This window comes from Squalius cephalus (assembly GCF_949319135.1).
Source record: "Squalius cephalus genome assembly, chromosome: 4".
Classification (NCBI taxonomy): domain Eukaryota; kingdom Metazoa; phylum Chordata; class Actinopteri; order Cypriniformes; family Leuciscidae; genus Squalius; species Squalius cephalus.
This window is the reverse complement of record NC_137125.1, coordinates 49,943,551-49,961,069: the sequence shown is the minus strand read 5'-3', so window position 1 is coordinate 49,961,069 and position 17,519 is coordinate 49,943,551. Positions and strand designations below refer to the sequence as shown.

The 17,519-nt window shown below is 36.9% G+C and overlaps 1 protein-coding gene across 1 annotated transcript in view; it reads right to left on the bottom strand.

The window, feature by feature from the left end:
• Positions 1 to 581: 581 nt before the first annotated feature.
• ttll12 (tubulin tyrosine ligase-like family, member 12) overlaps positions 582 to 17,519 on the bottom strand; it is a 44,165-nt gene continuing 27,227 nt past the window's right edge. Inside the window, exons 5-14 of the mRNA XM_079868314.1 lie at positions 16,012 to 16,145; positions 15,752 to 15,828; positions 10,250 to 10,366; positions 9,755 to 9,949; positions 8,194 to 8,305; positions 3,637 to 3,788; positions 2,917 to 2,998; positions 2,769 to 2,837; positions 1,659 to 1,797; positions 582 to 1,290 (exon numbers count right to left, since the gene is read on the bottom strand). Of these exons, the coding sequence (XP_079724440.1) occupies positions 1,139 to 1,290; positions 1,659 to 1,797; positions 2,769 to 2,837; positions 2,917 to 2,998; positions 3,637 to 3,788; positions 8,194 to 8,305; positions 9,755 to 9,949; positions 10,250 to 10,366; positions 15,752 to 15,828; positions 16,012 to 16,145 (1,229 nt within the window). The 3' untranslated portion in view covers positions 582 to 1,138. The remainder of the gene's footprint in view (positions 1,291 to 1,658; positions 1,798 to 2,768; positions 2,838 to 2,916; positions 2,999 to 3,636; positions 3,789 to 8,193; positions 8,306 to 9,754; positions 9,950 to 10,249; positions 10,367 to 15,751; positions 15,829 to 16,011; positions 16,146 to 17,519) is intronic.

Below are 17,519 nucleotides of genomic sequence, written 5' to 3'. Positions count from 1 at the left end.
TCTCGAATCGATGTAACCATTTAATTTGGTTAAAGACTTGCTAATTGTTAGGCTACTTATTAAAAACTGATTTTTACTGATTAAGTAGAATTTTTTCGTGTTTATGTTTATCATTTAATCAAATCTAACCAATCATATCTTAAGGAATCATATAGTTTGTGTTTACTATTATTATTATAATCTGAAATGTATGTTTAATGCTTTTCACCTGTTATTCTTGATGTCTCTATAGGTTGACCTTTTGTTCTTTCTGTAGAGGTGAGCAGACGTCTAAAGTTTCCAATAGACTGACTTATTAAAGTGCTGAGATGTCATTTTAAATGCCAGCAGAGGAAACATGTAGTATGAGGAAATGGGACAAGAGCAGCTCCTGATACTAATGTGTATGTATGGATTGAGACTAACAATTTGTATCACATATGGTCCAGAATGATATGACAAACTTTCAGTACTTTCACCCCAAGGGCCTCAAAACCACAAAGGCCAGATAGGTAATCTTGTATCCTTGTCTGGTGGGCCTACATGTTTTATTTATTACATATTGCTCTTTTCAATATCTGGTTTTTTTTTTTTTTTTTTTTAAATCATCATATACACTCTGTATGCATGCATTTCATCTTGGAAAGCAAGGATGGAATGGAGATTTTCCATAAAAGGTCTTACATATGATGTAATGTATATTCTTATTGGATGATCACTACACCACCCCTTGAAAATGTATAAAAGCTTGTTGATTTTATTTTAAGAATCTGAAGGTGTAAGCTATATATGATGATTAAACATCTTCCCTCAGCTGAATCATTCCTGACTGAAATGACAAAACAGAAATAAAGAAAAGATCTAACAAATATTAATAAACATACCGTTCTCCATAAACATACTTATATTACTATTTGAACTTAGCTTCATTTCCTTCTGTTTCTGTTCATTATACTGAGTTTTCCATTAAGACACTAAAATCAAAGTTAACAGATTCAGGAGTGAACAATCCAGACATCCTCACACAAGTGATCCATCTGTGTAACCACTACATAGACCACAGCAATCTGATGACATAAACACAGTGTTAAAGAGGCTTTAGTCGTCTTTATTTATGGTACACGTAGAGATGTTATTTTAGCGCTGGAATTCAGGTTGGTCATAAAATCCGAGTGACAGGACACTGGTCTATCTGATCCAGGAACAGTGTTTGGAACATGTGGTCGTAAAAGCTGGGATGATAACGACAGGCCCGCTCACAGTCTGGGCTGAAATTCACCTCCAGTATCTGAGGCTGCATCACACGTTCTCCTGAAAAAAGAAAAATCATTCGAGTTCTGCAATTTAACCGATGTGAGTCCTTTGCATTTTCACATACAAGGAAATTCCACTTCTTTTCCCATGACGCATGTCCTCGTGTCCTCGCTCTGAATTTATTTTGGCTCAGGGTCACCATGTTTCGCTTATGTCCATTATGTTACCACTACAAAACAAGGCAATTCAAATCTCACAGTTCAATTATTTTCTGCTGATTCCACGTGCACCGAGACTAAATAACACCTTCATGGCTTTTTTGTTGTACTTCTCTCCAAAACAAAAATCAGAGTAAAAGGTGTTCTAATCTGAATTTCTGTAGCATGAATATAGCGGAGTGTGTTTTGAGCGTCTATAGGATTTACCTCCCACCGTCTGGTCCCATTTCAGCATGAGATCAATGGCGTATATGGCTCTGGAGGAGGGGTACGCACAGATCCCGTATGGAGCAGGACGGCAGGAAGCTGCCTGGAAGAGCTCCGAGAACGATTTAAAGATATCTGCCTGCAACAGACAACATTCAAAAGCACAACAAATAACTTTGCATAACAACTTTGACTTTGATTGGTTAATTTGTTACCTGTGGTATACCATGTTACCATGGTATAGAAGGATATGACAAACTGTACTTTCACCCTGGGGACCTCTAAACCACAAAGGCCAGTTGTTTTTCATTCTTTCGTCTCTTCTAGAAGTGCTATATCAATTTACACACACTCAAGTATGCACATATTGTCACGTTCACTGATGATTTAAGTGCTTAAGGTCACAGGTTAAGGTCAGAGACACTCTAGTTTCTTCCCTTTCGAAGACGTTAATCATTCTATTGAAGAAAGAACCATGTGAATGTTCACTGGAATCAGTAAAAGGGCAGATAACAGCAACTGTCCAGAGTAACTTAACCTTGAGAGAGAGTTGTGGGTTTCTCTTCCTCCCTAAATGCTTAAATCTTAAATGCTGAGGTTAGCTGAAAACATAGGAAATGAGCAGCTGTGTTGAACCTCTCCTGACTCAGATAAACACTGCCTTTGTTCATGACCACTCCTCAAGCCCCAATTGGCCCGCTTTGGACTAAGTTATACAGCGGGTCAAAACCCCCCTTGAGAAGGCCCAAACAAGCCCAGGAAGTGACAGTGGAAACATGACTGGAGGTGGGGACTAATTTCATAGATCCGCATATACTAAATGAAGCAAGGGTGTAGAGTTACATTCAAGCTATTTTAAGGCATTTTTTTTTTACAGGAAAAAACGTTTAAATATGCAATTGTGATTATCAAAGATGAGTTTTTTTGGATACAATTATTGACTGCAGGGGTACTTTAAAACGTTCATAAACAGAAGAATTAGGATGTGAAACCTGAAGTGGGAACACTGAGTAGGATACAAATAGAGTGTAAGAAATCTGTGTACCAATCCTTAGAATATTTCACAACAGGACCACTGTATGGAAAATTTGAAGTGCATAAAGTGCATACCTCAACCTGTTTCCATGGATACTGTGGATACTGGCTCTCAAACATGGGGATAAATTCATCATAGTGAATCTGATGGGAAACAAAAACATTGGTCATCTAAGATCAACCTTACAGACCTTAGCATATAGCCTATGCAGAGTTTTTGTACTTGTTTGAGCTGCACATCTTTGGCGTAGTTCATCACTGTGTAGTGTTTTTGATAGTCGTCAAAGTGATCCAGCGAGAAAGGTCTGGACAGAAAGACAAGCATTGTAATGCAGCGATGTATGAAAATATGCAGACATGGTGTTGTAAGATTAATGTAAATGCATAGACAGGTTTGATGATATCATGACGAACTAAAAATTACAAATAAAACACAAACAATCATATATCATCAAATATCACATTCTTATTTTTCAATACTTTTATACTTTCATTCTTTCACTTTTTCTCAATCATCAAGCTAAATTCCTGTTGGTAATCAGCAACACATTGTGAGCATCAGGACATTCAGATCTGTTATCTCCCTGACCTTTAGGTGACCTGGTTTCCCACTGTTTATGGAGCTATTTCGACTGCAATAATATACTTAGCCACATGCCATTATATATGATTTGTTCTGGACAAAGGTTTTTCAGATATGGGTTACACTTTATTTTAAGGTGTCATTGTTACAGTGTAATTATATATCTAAGTACTGAGTAATATTAGCAACTACATGTACTTAGGGTAGGGGGGAGTAGGGAGGGTTAGGGTAGGATTAGGATTTGGTTGAGGGTTAGTTGCATGTAATTATGCATAATTTAAGTACATGTAACAAGGACACTGTAAAATAAAGTGTTACCCAGATATGTCAAAAGGATGTGGTATGTGTGTGGAGGTTTACTTGTTGGCAAACCGCAGCCAGAACACGTCATATGCATAAAGACGCAGAGGTTCCACAGAGCGCAGGAGCACCATGTAGCGGATGTCAAACTTCACCATGCCCACCTCATCTCTCTGAAACAGCACAGGGTCCTCCAGATACTTACTCACCACCTGAGAGAGACACACACACACAGGTTAAGCCCTCATGGGTGTGAAGGAACATATCTAATGTCATCAGATGTCATTGCTTTTGCAATTTTCACAGACATGAACATCAAATCACACTAGGCTCTGTTCACAACGCCAGTTTTTGGAGTGCATTTTGAGTCTCTTTGAGTTTGGAGTTTTGAGTCTCGAAATGTTCCGTTCACACAGCAACTTATAAACATGCACTGGGAGTCAAGCCTGTCTTGTCTTATCAGTAACCAATGACCAAAGTAATTTCAAAGATGGCGACATCCATAAATCTGAAAAGTCTTATTACTTTAGATACGTCAAGAGTCCAATCGAGCCTCCATTGCTCTAAGTTACCGAAACCACATATGAAAACCTGCAACACACGGTAAACACCAGGGACGTGCACAGACATTTTGAGGGGCAGGGGCTCAAGTGAAATAAAGGGCACTTCTCATAATTACGTATTTCTTTTTCTTTTTTTAAACAAAAAAGTATATATATATTAACGCAACTCTGACTTCCTTTTAAAAAAAATTCATTAAAAAAGTTAATTAATTTTATCTTCCTCAAACTCACGTTATTGTTTCATTTTCAAAAGATGTCTACAAAATAATCAGTTCACACAGAAACCATGTGGTCTCCTTAGTATTCACTAGGGTTATAGAGCAGGGAACTTTATAGGAAACTATTCCACAATGTGCATGTTTTGAAAACATTTTCTATGCTACTAGTTTCAAGTATATATGAAGAGTTCAGATGCAAAAGCCTCTAAGTGCCATCTGAAATTTTCTTCTAAAATGAGCAGTTTTTTTCAAGCTTGTATATTTAAGTTCAGTAATTTAACTTAAATGACAATTAATAGGTAATTTTCATTGCCAGTAATGTGAAATAAGTGAACATAAACATACAAGCTTGATAAAAAATATCATTATAGAAGGAAATTTCAGATGGCACTTAGAGGCTTTTTCATCTGAACTCTTCATATTTAGAATAACCTAAATAACTGCATCAAGCAGAGGGGCGTGTTTTACTAATAATTTGTTTATTTTTGCACAAGGCACTACATCGTTTTAATTATTTTGGTGTTATCAGAATACATAACACTGTATTTGTGGTTGTATGGAATACTATTTTATAAAGGTTTAGAGGAAATAAAAAAAGTTAAATTACTCATAAATAAAAAGTTAATTTATAAATATTGTTATTTTTAAAGTTTAATGTTAACTTATTTCTACTCAGTTTTATTTATTAATGTACCAGATGCTTACTCAGATTTACTACATTTTTTAGAGTGTATCCTCCATCTGTTTGCATCTGTAGATTTCTTCTAAATTCACCAATTTAGATTTCTAAGTTTCAGGGGGAAAGACTCTTGATGTAAGTCATTAACTGGGGACGTTCTGTTTGCAAATTAGGCGTCAACTAGTTAAAATGCGCACATTTGCATCTAATTGACAGGGCAATGCAGGTAAATAGGATAAACAAAATAACTAAAGCATATCACCTGGTGGTTATATATGCTTATTTTATTAACTTATTTTATTACATGGCTTGGTTGAATTCCAATGTAGAATGCGGTCTGTTATTTCTTGATAACAGACTGCTGTGCGGAGTATAAGAGACCGTTGCCATGAAAAACAGAGCGTTGCTATGGACTCACAGGATTCTAACCGTAGAGACGGAGCGCACTATTTTCTTTAGCGGAAGCAATACAATCGGGTTCAACAATCGGGGGAGAGGGAGAGGGAGAGGGAGCGCTTCAGAACTCCTGAACAGATATTTAGATACTATTCTTCATACTTCAATAAATATATTTGTTTGACAGGGAAGCTGTGCGCAAACAGAAATATATATTATTTTTCCAAAATAAAAAAAAAGCACCCCAGAAAAAAGGGCACTTTCTCTCCAGGAATAAAAAGGGCAGGTGCTCAAGCCCCCTTTGATGTCTATGTGTGCACGTGCCTGGTAAACACGCATTTGTGCAGCACACAGTTGCTGTTGACTTCGTTGACTTGATTTTTCTGTTGACTTGTGTACTTACATTATCTCAAATGTTTCCAACAATATTTAAATCCAGAGAAATTTGCAATTTCGCAGCTCTCAGTAGAAACACAGTTGGCTTCCTGAAAAAATTAGGAAGTAGAAGTTGTAGCGTCCAAGCCAACAACCTCTGGTAGCCTCTAGCAAGCCGTTGTTGTTTAATAATTATAATTTGCTACGGGTTCTGTCGCCAAAGATACATCTTTGTAATTGTTTTGAACAAGTGACCTTGTGGTGGATTTTTAATAGATAAAATAGTAAAATGTATATTAAACTAACCATGTTTCTAACATCTAACCTTATTTCTCTTTTTAGGCCTAACATGATAACACTTTGAAACACAATGTACTAAAACGTTCTGTCCTGTGTTTTTGAATGCTGTATGTTGTGTTGCCATACCCCTTTTACTTTGGTTGTGTGAGTGTATAAATAGCAAATATGACTAAATTTGAACCTTGTGATTAACAATGAAGTAATCATTAAAACAAAGTTTGCTTTATCTGGTAACAGAAGGGTTTGTCTATGAAAACCAATCAAATTGTGGGGAAATGATGTAATGCAGCATGACATTTTTGCCATACCTCCTTATTCTATAAAAACTGTTGTATTTGTGTTAGCTGGTGGGATTCTCAATGGAATTTGTCTGAGATCCTCCGGCCTTGCTGCTTCTTGGGGGAAATTCTCTGAGAACTGCTCGAGAGATCCTCCGGCCGTGATTAAAGCATTTAAAGGACATTTGCTGAGGTCTGTTTGTCGATTATTCCTGTGCAGGAAGTAAGCTAGTTACGGGAACAGGTATTAGCACCCAGCCGACGTTGTGTAGACGCGCTAGGGTATTGGATTAGACTCAGCCGCCGTCGATGTGTAGACGTGCTAGGGTATTGGATTAGACTCAGTCGACGTCAATGTGTAGACGCGCTAGGGTATAAAAATTATAGGCCCAGGTAGACTTAGGTCAGATGAGATAGGACTTAGGACTGAGTTAGGTTTAGGGAAAAATCTACGACAACCTCTAGAGGTGAAACTTGCATACTATGCCTTTAATGTATCCTTGCTAAATAAAAGTATTAATTTCCAATTATCATACACAACAACTAAGAACAAACATAGAAAAACATGGTAGCACTTTACTATAAGGTTTGCTATGAGAGATGCCTTTTTGATTGAAACAAAATAAGTGGTTTTAAATGATGTAAGAAATGCTCTAAACATTATATAAGAAGTGCTATTGGCTTAAAGAAATGATTAAACATTATTTGCTTAATCTGGAAGTCACTGTCTAAGTGACTTCCTTTGTTTGTAATATAGATATAAATGTTTCCAGCTTTCTACAATGTTGCTGATAGGACACAGGTGGTAAATATTAAGTGTGAAAACCACAAGCAAAAACAATGTCGTCAGTGAGAAGGCAAAAATAGAGTAGGCGACAAGGAACATCTGGTGGGTCAGAAAGAAGTTGCAGAGAATGATTCTATTATAAAAGGAACAGTATGGCAAGAGCCTTTTTTCTTTTTTTTTTTCTTTTTGCATAGCTGATTTTATGCTGTAATTTCATTATTTTGCAATAAATGTGAAGTAGCTCATTCTTCCTCAGGTCTGAGTGAAGGGGTTGAGTTGTTTTGTCTCTAGGTTTTGTTTCAGTGTCGTGGGAATATTTGAGTCTGTGCATTCCAGCTATGTCCAAAAGACATTTAACCCTGACGGGCGAAGATACCGTCTTCTCTCTTGGTCTGCCCGAAGGGACTATTAATCGTTTTATAACGCATGTGACAGTGACTAAGCCTTCAGGGAGACTCTTAGAGAGAAGAATTCCAGCCACCCCATGACTTACTACCAGCCTTCTTTTGTGGAGTACAACAGGCCATCTTTTGTGCTGCTCTTTCAATAGACCATGGCAGATTTAATTATTGACAGCGTGTTGAATGGATTGTTATCAAGCTAATTAGGTCAGGAGCTAATTACCCTCCTCCATCCCCAGCTCCTCCTCTCATCCAGTCAGGATTTGGCATTCTGATTGCCCTTGAATCAGAATAAAATCTTGAATTATGTTGTACTTTAAAATCTTGAATTAATGATATCTGCTTACATTCATGTTGGTTCTGTTCTGTTTACCCAAAGGGGGGGGGGGGGGGGGGGGGGTTATCGCTGCTCTCTCTGCTCTTATCCATGCTAGGCTGCATAGATGCGCAAGGAGTTCTTGGCCAGAACAGAACCATACCGCCAATCCAAACTGTATGCTAATTGTCAATCACATTTGACGATAGTGGTCCTGACAGAATTATTTTCTATGTAATTCTGTGGGCGCAGACTCAGTACAGAAAGTGGGATAACAGGCTTGTGTGTGTGTGTGCATGTATACCTTTGGGGTGCTCTCTCGCTGTCTGATTATGTAGTTGAGGTTGTTCGTGATGTGTGTGTCCAGACCACGGGCCAGGTTCCAAGGTTTGCAGATCCAGTGGTTTTCCAGTCCTCTGAAATTATCATTGACAAACATTATACACTACATTAATACTAGACAATACGTAAGCTTGATATCTCAGACTTCATCTTAGGACTATCCTTTATGCAGAATGTCATGTTAGACTAAAAGAAATTTATAATGTTAATTTGCTTTGTATCCAGTGATGGAAATTTCTTGATGGAGAGTGAAATGTTTTCTTTAAAAACAGTGTATGGAAATTGTGAGAAGACTGTTAAAGAATACTGATACGATCAGTAACTGTGACAATACAGATATTTAAAGCTTCTGTCACTAGACCAGTGTGTTGTGATTGGTCAACCGCTTCCGGCGTGTTTCAGAAATGTCACACCCCTTACCATAATGGCGAGTTTTAACACACTACTTTAGCAACTCAACCAGGCCTCACATCATTATTTTACCTTTTCCATGGGCAGGAATTATTTAAATGAGGGATGATATGATATGTACGTTCCCTGAAGAAAACTCAAGACTACAATTGAGGCGTTTTTGTGCTTTATAAGGCCTTTTTTATGCTCAAACAGCGGCATTACACTAAAGAAAGTTGAAGATGTGAAATAGCATAAAAGGTCCTCTTCAATATAATATTCTAAAATGTTACATTTACTATAGTTAATATTATATATAATCTATAATAATATAACTATTAGTACTTAGAAATATGACTAAGGATATTAAGGGCCTCAGATAACTGGACACAAGTTCCCTGCTCATCATGCTCTTGGTAGAAGACTTTTTTTAGTCACTGTTCAGCTGCAAAATAATGTTTCTTGTGTATAGGCTTGCACTTGCAGCGTCATCTCTTCTCAACCTGTCCTTACATGAGATCACAACAATAGCAAACCATATCCTTCCAATCCAATCAATTCCTGATGGGAAAAAAAAAAATCAAGATCTTCAAGAAGATCTTCTTGAAAAAAATCAAGAAGATCAGATCTTCTCTGTTTGAGAAGCCGTTTCATGTGACAAAATAGGGAAGGAAAGACTATCGCAACTCCCTTTTCATGCTGATTTTAAGTTTTATACTTATCCTTTGTCAAAATCCGATATTTCAAAAAGTATTGAGAAATTGTATTGTACAAAGTATTGTGGAAGTTCAAAAGACCATCTAACAACAGCCACAAAAGGAAGTGGAGCAAGAGTATGCTTTAATTAGATCCGTCATATGATTAAGAAGTCTAGACTTTTGGAAGTGGCTAACAATGGGAAACTGTTAATGTGCAGTCAAATAGAAGCAAATCTATTCTGTGCAACTATGTAATATTTAAATATAAATGTGTGTGCGTTTTATAAATGTGTGTCGCTCAGTTTCCACGACTGAATAGACTCCCGGCCGTTTCTCTTTTTCCCTAGCACATTTAGTCTGATTACATAGTGTGAGAGAATTACCAAAATCTGTTACAAATTAGTTTTGCAGCACTATGATTGGACAGACGCTCACCTCTCCTGTCTTTGCAAGTAATGTCTGACAAACTGAGGCAGCTCAGTCTGTAGGTTAAAGGTCTTGGGGAGCCACGGAGCCCCCTGACCTCCCCTGGCTCTCCATGCCACAGATGCCAGGCAGTCTTTAGTGGTCAGCACCGTCTCACAGGGGAACTGGTTGAGCAGGACATGAGGCCGTTCCTCACTCAGTTTTCTATTAGTCAATTGAGCAAACAAAAGTATTTAAGTGAAACAAGAAAAGTAACAGATCACCAATTGCCAAGGGAGACATACTAAAGTGTGTGGGCCAGGTTTTGCCCAAATTGTGGAACATTTGGGGACCATACATTCTCAACAAGGATAAAAACCCGATACCGCCCACCATCAAGTAAAACAAAGTAAAAATAGCTTAATGAACAATGTCTTAATTAAAATGCAAAATTGCAAAAAAGGTTTGCATGAGGGTTAGGTTTAGGGATAGGATTGAAGTGTGCGTGTGTGTAAACCTGCTCACCGATAATCTCGGATATGGGAGAAGGTCCACATTACGTCAGCCTCTTCCTCGTTTTCAGTGAATTGGAAACGTGGATGTTTCAGATGGTCTAAAACCTGCTTCATCTCAGTGTAGACCCTGATTTGTGCATACAGGATAAGACAAAGTGAATACTATGGAATATTTCAGAACATAAATTAATCAGGAATTAATCAATGTGAATATAGCCATTTATGCTGAGTTATTCTATTATAGTCATGTTTTTGACTGTGTGTGTGTGTGTGTGTGCAGAGTCAAATTAAGTCAAATTTATTTCTTAACAGCAGACAATCAAATAATAAATGAAGAGTAAAATTAATTCATCCATAAACAGGATTAAAAGTTTAATAATGAAACATACAATTAACAGTTAAAATCACTTCTAATATTTCTTAAGAAAAATATAATTCAAAACCTTTATTATACCAAACTTTATTATAATAAAGTATAATATTCTTGCCTAAAGGTAAGTTGTTTTAGAGAGCTCTCTGAGAACAGATAGGTTGCGAAGGAGCAGGGTCTCGTCCAGGCTGAGACTGACAATTACAGAAAATATTCTCCTCCTTATGCAGACGCCTCAAAGCACCGGACTAAGTTCCTCTTTTACTATAATAAGAACATGTACGCATGCAAGGGACATATCAGTCACTTGTGGTTTCACACCAGGAAGGGGGGAATGCACACATTGCCTGATACCCCTGAGGTCAATCTTAATAATACCATACACAATACAGACCAACTGCAAAACATGTCCTTTCTGCAAGATGCTCAGCTAAGATACAATCAGCATGTCCATTTATTCTAAGAAATTTTGAACTCTTTGGGGTCTGTCTGGTGGTACATACTGTAATGGAAAAAATTGATTTTCATTGATCCTCAGTAGATATTACAAAGGAACGCGAGTCACACGTTTATATTGTTTGTAGAGTGGTATGGTAACAGGGAACATATGTATGTGAACAGGAAATTTATGTATGTTTGTACACCTGTGGAAGTGCAGGAGTGAGACACTTGGGGTAAGATGGGAAGGGACCTTTGACCCCAGATGTCTTAAGGGTCAGCTAGTGATGAATCGAAGCTTATACAACAGTGGGTACTTTATCTATGGAACGTGTGGCGGAAAGAAGCCCTGCTGAATAAGACCTTAAAACAAGTATCAAGGCTGCCCAGATCTTCCTGTCTGTGTGTCACTCACCCTACAGCGTAACTTCTGTGTGGTGACTGGGCCTTCTTGCAAGAATAAATACTTAAAAAAAAAAATTTGATTCAGAGTGTCTCTTACGCAGTAATGAGGGTTTAATATAATTTTTTGCCACAACAAAACCTCTTTAAGACAGTAAAACGGATTTCACCTTAAGTCAATCAACTACATTTAAGACATAGATGAATAAAAGAAAAGCATTTAAACATACACTTCAAATTATAATAATGGTAAACACATCAAAATTATAGTAATAAGAAACACATCAACATGATGATATTGATTACTTAAAATATGATGATTAGATTTGATTAAATGGTATTGAAGATCTAAATGACTAAATGATAAAACAGTAGCAAATGATAAAACATCAGTAAGTCATAAATCATAAAGTAAATGATAAAAACATAAGTAAGATATATATTTTTTCCTGCTTCACCACAGTCAAAAAAGTTGATAAAGAAGTGTGTTGTGTATGTAATGTATTGACCTCATCTTGGGGAAGAGCATATGGAAAACTATTTAAAAGAGTGTGTGAGGACAAAGTCTAGTCTCTAGTCTGCAGACCATCTCGGCTTTGTATCTCTGAAAATGTATCTCTTTCTTCTCGTTAGGTACCCAATGGGCATCTGTACAGTTATCTTTTTGCTCCTCCTCGAGATATCGACACCGTTAGAAACATTTTCCCTGAGGCCTTCTTTCTACTGGTGGAGAACCTCAAACATATTATATAACAACCACCTGCATCCCTCCTTCAGGTTTTTGGGTACTTTTCCATCCTTAAAAAACCCTGTGACCTAGTTTCTGCTTGGCATTACAGCATACAGACTTCTGCATGAGACAGATGCAATTCCCCAACACTATCATGAACAAATCATATACGTTTTGATAAATTATCCTTAGAAATATCAACACCTTAGCATCATAACTTTGAGCTATAGCCTAATTGGTCTATATGAAAATGAGGAAGAAAAGGTCTAATAATATTTTAATTAGGTTTACAAGCACTACAATCTCTGAAGAAATAACACACATCAGTTAAACAGAAAGAATAAAGACAGTTACTGTTTGTCCATTCTTTGAATTTTTGGTCTACATTGTCTTGTGGGTATCAGAATAATTAATCGTGTCATCATGTTCATGATCAGACATACGTACCGCTGCATAGTCCTTATTTGCACAGATTTCATTTGAAGAAGACATGATGAATTATGTTTGCATTTGTGGTTCGTGTTTGGAGCACTAGCGTATATGAAATATGTCCATAAAAACTTGATACTTGATAGCACTCAGGATATAAACTGTGATTCGTGTTGCATAGTGTTGTTAAACTCATTGCGGCGTTTGTGAAACCGATCTCATGCACGCCCGCTGTATTGTTATATATTAAATAATGTTACAGTCATATTTTCCATGTGTTGGTAGTCAAACTCCAGCTCTGACCGCATTGTGGGGAAAATGCAAACAATACTTTTGTTCTACTGTATGGGGGATACACAGAAAGAACAAGTCAGAGGTGAAAGAACAACGCTCAAACGCTCGTGCATAAATATTGCACAGTGGGATTAAAAGAGTTTATTTGCATGAATAAATGTGGAGAAAAGCTAAAAAAACTGATGATGTAGAGGTGTATTCTGCAGCCACGGCAGCCAATAACCACTCCCAATTAACGCATATACCTCACTTTTCATGATGAAATATACGTATATGTATATACCTCACTTTCCATGATGGTATATATGCATATGTATATACCTCACTTTCCATTATGTTTCATCTAGTATTTTCGTGATGTTGGTTTAACTTGCTTTTTAAACCGGAAGAACAAAATAGCTAAAAAAAAACAAAAACAAAAACACTTTTCCCTTAATAATACAGTAAATTATAATAAGTGCTATTGTTGTTTACATTGAGGTGCAACCTCAATGTCTGTACATATCTGTTAACATCTCAAAAAAATTCATGACCCTTTCATGACCCTTTAAAGCCTAGCAGTTTTTGTAAACCTCCCCAGCCTTTGAGGATGAAGGATCTAGACAGAGAACACTGCCCACACAGTGACCAAAGAGTTATAGTGGTTCATTAAGGGGCTGTAAGTGTTACATGCAGAGACATGTTCCAGATCCTCATTTACACACACACACACTGTCGTGGAAATTTCCTGTGTAATGGAAATTTTATTCTTGCTTATCTTGAATGCATTGATGGATATAAGCTGCATATCACACGTAGGCTTGAGTGAAACATGGTGGGATATCTTGTCCCTAGTGGGCTGTGTTCCCACATAAAGGAAAGGAAGTGTGCTATGTTCTAATGAATAATTACTCCATGTTTTTCATATCAAACTTGTTTTTCATATCAAACTTGTTTTTCATATCAAACTCTAATGTTTTTTTCTGTGCACGCATAAGAGCAGGATCAGCAGAATTGAACATGCCATATAGGGTATTATGTTTGCTGATACACCAATAGCAAATAAGACGAGAGGTGTTAAGGAAGGGTGTGGATGCCAGGGACGGACTGGGGCTAAAAAACAGCCCTGGACTTTCTCCCAAATAGGCCCTTCATCCGGCCATTCGCCTCTAGCCGTGCGCTACAGACACTAGACAGGATGTCCTGATACTATGCCACAATACTATAGCCTATCAGACAAGGTATTCACAGCAAGTAACATCTCAAAACCAATGATGATAATTGGCCTCAGCCTTCAAATAAAAACAAAAAATGTACAATGCCATAAAATACAAACAATGAAATGTCACTGGCTACAGAAACCCCAAATTACACAAACTTGTAGGCTAATTATAAAACATATAGTTACTATATACCAGGGGTCTCCAACCTTTTTGTGTGTGAGGGCTACCTCAAGGGATAAAATAATCTAGAAGGGATTTTTGTTTGTTATACTCAAATATTTATTATACATATAACATGGTGGTGCTTTTTTACTTTTCACTATCATATGCGAAATAATAAAATATCTTGATATTCTGGTTCAAGACTTACAAGCGTTTAAAAAAAAAAAAAAAATCAACAATTCCTGAAAAATTTTCTATAAACCTATTGTATGTGTTATCAAAAACAGTTGCCCAAACATTTAGTATAAATATAAATGCAAAAAATAAATAAATAAACTGCCATAACTTCTAAACAAAAACATTACTGCATTACATTTAATACATTTATACATGACTATATTAATATAACAACATTTTTAATATGAATATGCACATATCTGCCAAAAAAAAAATTGTTTTACTACAGTTAGCCTAATTCATAAGTTGTGGAGTGAAATGTCTTCTAACTGGTTTGTTCTTGGAACAAGGTCTCGCCTGTTTTTTTTGCGTCAATATGTTGAGAATATCAGCGCTGTTTCATCTGGCTTTAATCACAGTGTCATCTGTGGGTTTATAATAGAGATAGAGAATTCTGCGCTGAATTGAAATGCTTCTCAGTGGATCGTGCAGCTCTGTGTAATAATGTTGATGAGAACATCAACACTGAAATATTTCAAAATGCCAAGTCGAGTATTCAAATGGCAAACGCTCAAAAAGCGGAACAAAACTTTGATCTGTGCAGCGCGGAGCATTATCAGCTCGGCCCAAACGGCCAAAGCAGCTGTGCGGGCCGATCTCGATCACGCGGACATTATTACATGGAGACCACTGCTGTACTATAACCTAACTATTCAAATATAATTTAAGCAAATTTAAAAGTGCAGTAGGCCTATGGGTAAGCCTTATAAAACTAACTTTCTGTCAGTGGCTAGTAGGCCGACTCTTCTTCCTCAGTTGTTTTTTTTACACGTAGCATGTAAGTGATCGTATAAGTGCCCCTGCTGTTGGCTGTTCATATTGCTTTAGACTTTTTATGTCCCGACGGCCCTCGGTTGGACGCACAGAACGCACAGAATGTCAGTCCGTCCCTGGTGGATGCTGAAGAAAGTACTATATTAACTTTGAAAAGAGGAGGACACTTTGCCTTCTCATGCTAGACATTGTCTGTGTGTAGAACGCCTTTCTTGCAAGAAATAAAGCATTGCTTATTCACTTTTGAGAGGTATCACTGTGTCTCTTATTTGATAAAAGTCTTAGGATAAAGAAATTTCCTATGACAACACACACACACACACATTTACTAAGCTTTAAATGGGGACATTCCATAGACGTAATGGCTTTTATACTGTACAAAATAATGTAGAAATAATTTTGACATGGAAATAAGACTTTAGAGTGGCAAAGACCACAATGAAACAATACTTGACATTCAACATAAAGGCTTACTTTAGGACTTTTCCATCTGGTACATCATAAGGCTGGATGTCTACAGGAAGCTTCTCCTTGTTCTCTTGTAGAATCGTCTGGAAAAGTTCAGTGATGTAGAGAGAAAATGGTACTTAAAAGATTTTTCTGGATCAAAATGATGTCCACAAAAACACCTAAACAGTCTGACATATTACAAGTAGGAATGCCAACAACCAAATAAGATTCCACATAGACAAACACTTCCAAATAATATTTTAAAGATGATTAAATTCACTCACTTCATAGTAAAGGTCAGACGGTTCCCGGATGTCGTCGCTCACTGCCTCGAGGTCATCGGGTAGCCATGGCAACAGGCGGCATCTCCTCACCAAAGCGTCAGCTTCTCCGTATGCAAAATCACGCGTCACCTCATCTGATAAATGTCAAAATGTCACAAATGTCAAAACTCTCATCAAATTTGAATAAAAGCACTTTGTAATGAAGGGGTGGGTTTATAATCCCTTTCTCTTTTATTATTTAATGGATAGGGAATCATAGTTTCCTTAAACTCATTGCATACATTCTGTAAATTGCATAAAATATCTGTATTTTGTTATCTGAGAGGTGACTGTTACTAGCATGAGCCAGATCTTCAGTTTTTATTCATTTAGTCTGGCTTCCATAGAAATATACACTTATTTTGTAATTAACTGATTTGATCATCATGCAAATGAATCAAGAGTTCTAGTTTGATGTTTTGTTCTTATTTTTATTTTGCTGTTCTCATGATAGCTGTAAAGACAACTGTGCCTTTCTGATGTTATATTTCTGCAAAGATTTAAGAGTAACTCATTCACATATGCTTAGGGCGCAGCGATAGAGATCACTTAAGACCGCGAAACCACATTAGTTCATCAGGTTTATCCTGCAAAAAGTGTAGTTTATTTTAGCCACTTCCATACAACTTGCTAAATCAGTGATAGAAAGAAATCAAAAGGTGCGCCTTTAGTTTGACCTACCCTGTCTAAGATTTGCGGTAGCATCAGCCTCCTTATAATCTTGTTCTATATAATAATTATTCTATATATTTATAAATATAAACATTATTCATATAATAATGATTGCAGAATAATTCAGAACAAATCAAGATGTAACATTTATTTAAACATTGAGTTAAACATCAAATAAAAGGATTAAAAGGAATACACAATACATAACTGATCAGCATAAAATACAAAATGCAATATCAAAAATCGTTTAAAAGAGTCAGCATACCTGGCAATAGAGACACAAAGCAACAGTGTGGGAAGTTCTGTTTACAGATGCTTCCTTGAGTGGTTTGCCAAGAGGAACAAAAGAACAATAAACATCTAACACCCAAAATATTTATTCAGCTTTCGTTGGACCTTTTCCTGTGCCCCAAGCTTGACAAATATTATCAAGGATCTTTATTGGGCATCTCCTGCATCAGAAGAACAGGCATTGTTTTCTTTGTTCTGACTGTTCTGCTGCTGCGGGAATGAAACCCCTTTACTATTCGCACCAGACGTATTTATTTTGACCTCTCATAAAACAGCTGGAGACAGTAGATTTGTGAGATTTGCATGAATGAATGAGAGAATCTTAAGTAGTAGTTAGTTTGCTTTGTGTGGATGTATTGTTGTGTTCCAGTGATGTGCTGCAACTCAACCTTGAAGGAAAAAGATATTGCCTATGTTTTATCTAATGTTGTGTCTGCAGGGGTTGTATATGTATATGGCGGCATCCACTTATTTTCCATGGATTTAGGAAATGTGGAGGATTCTCT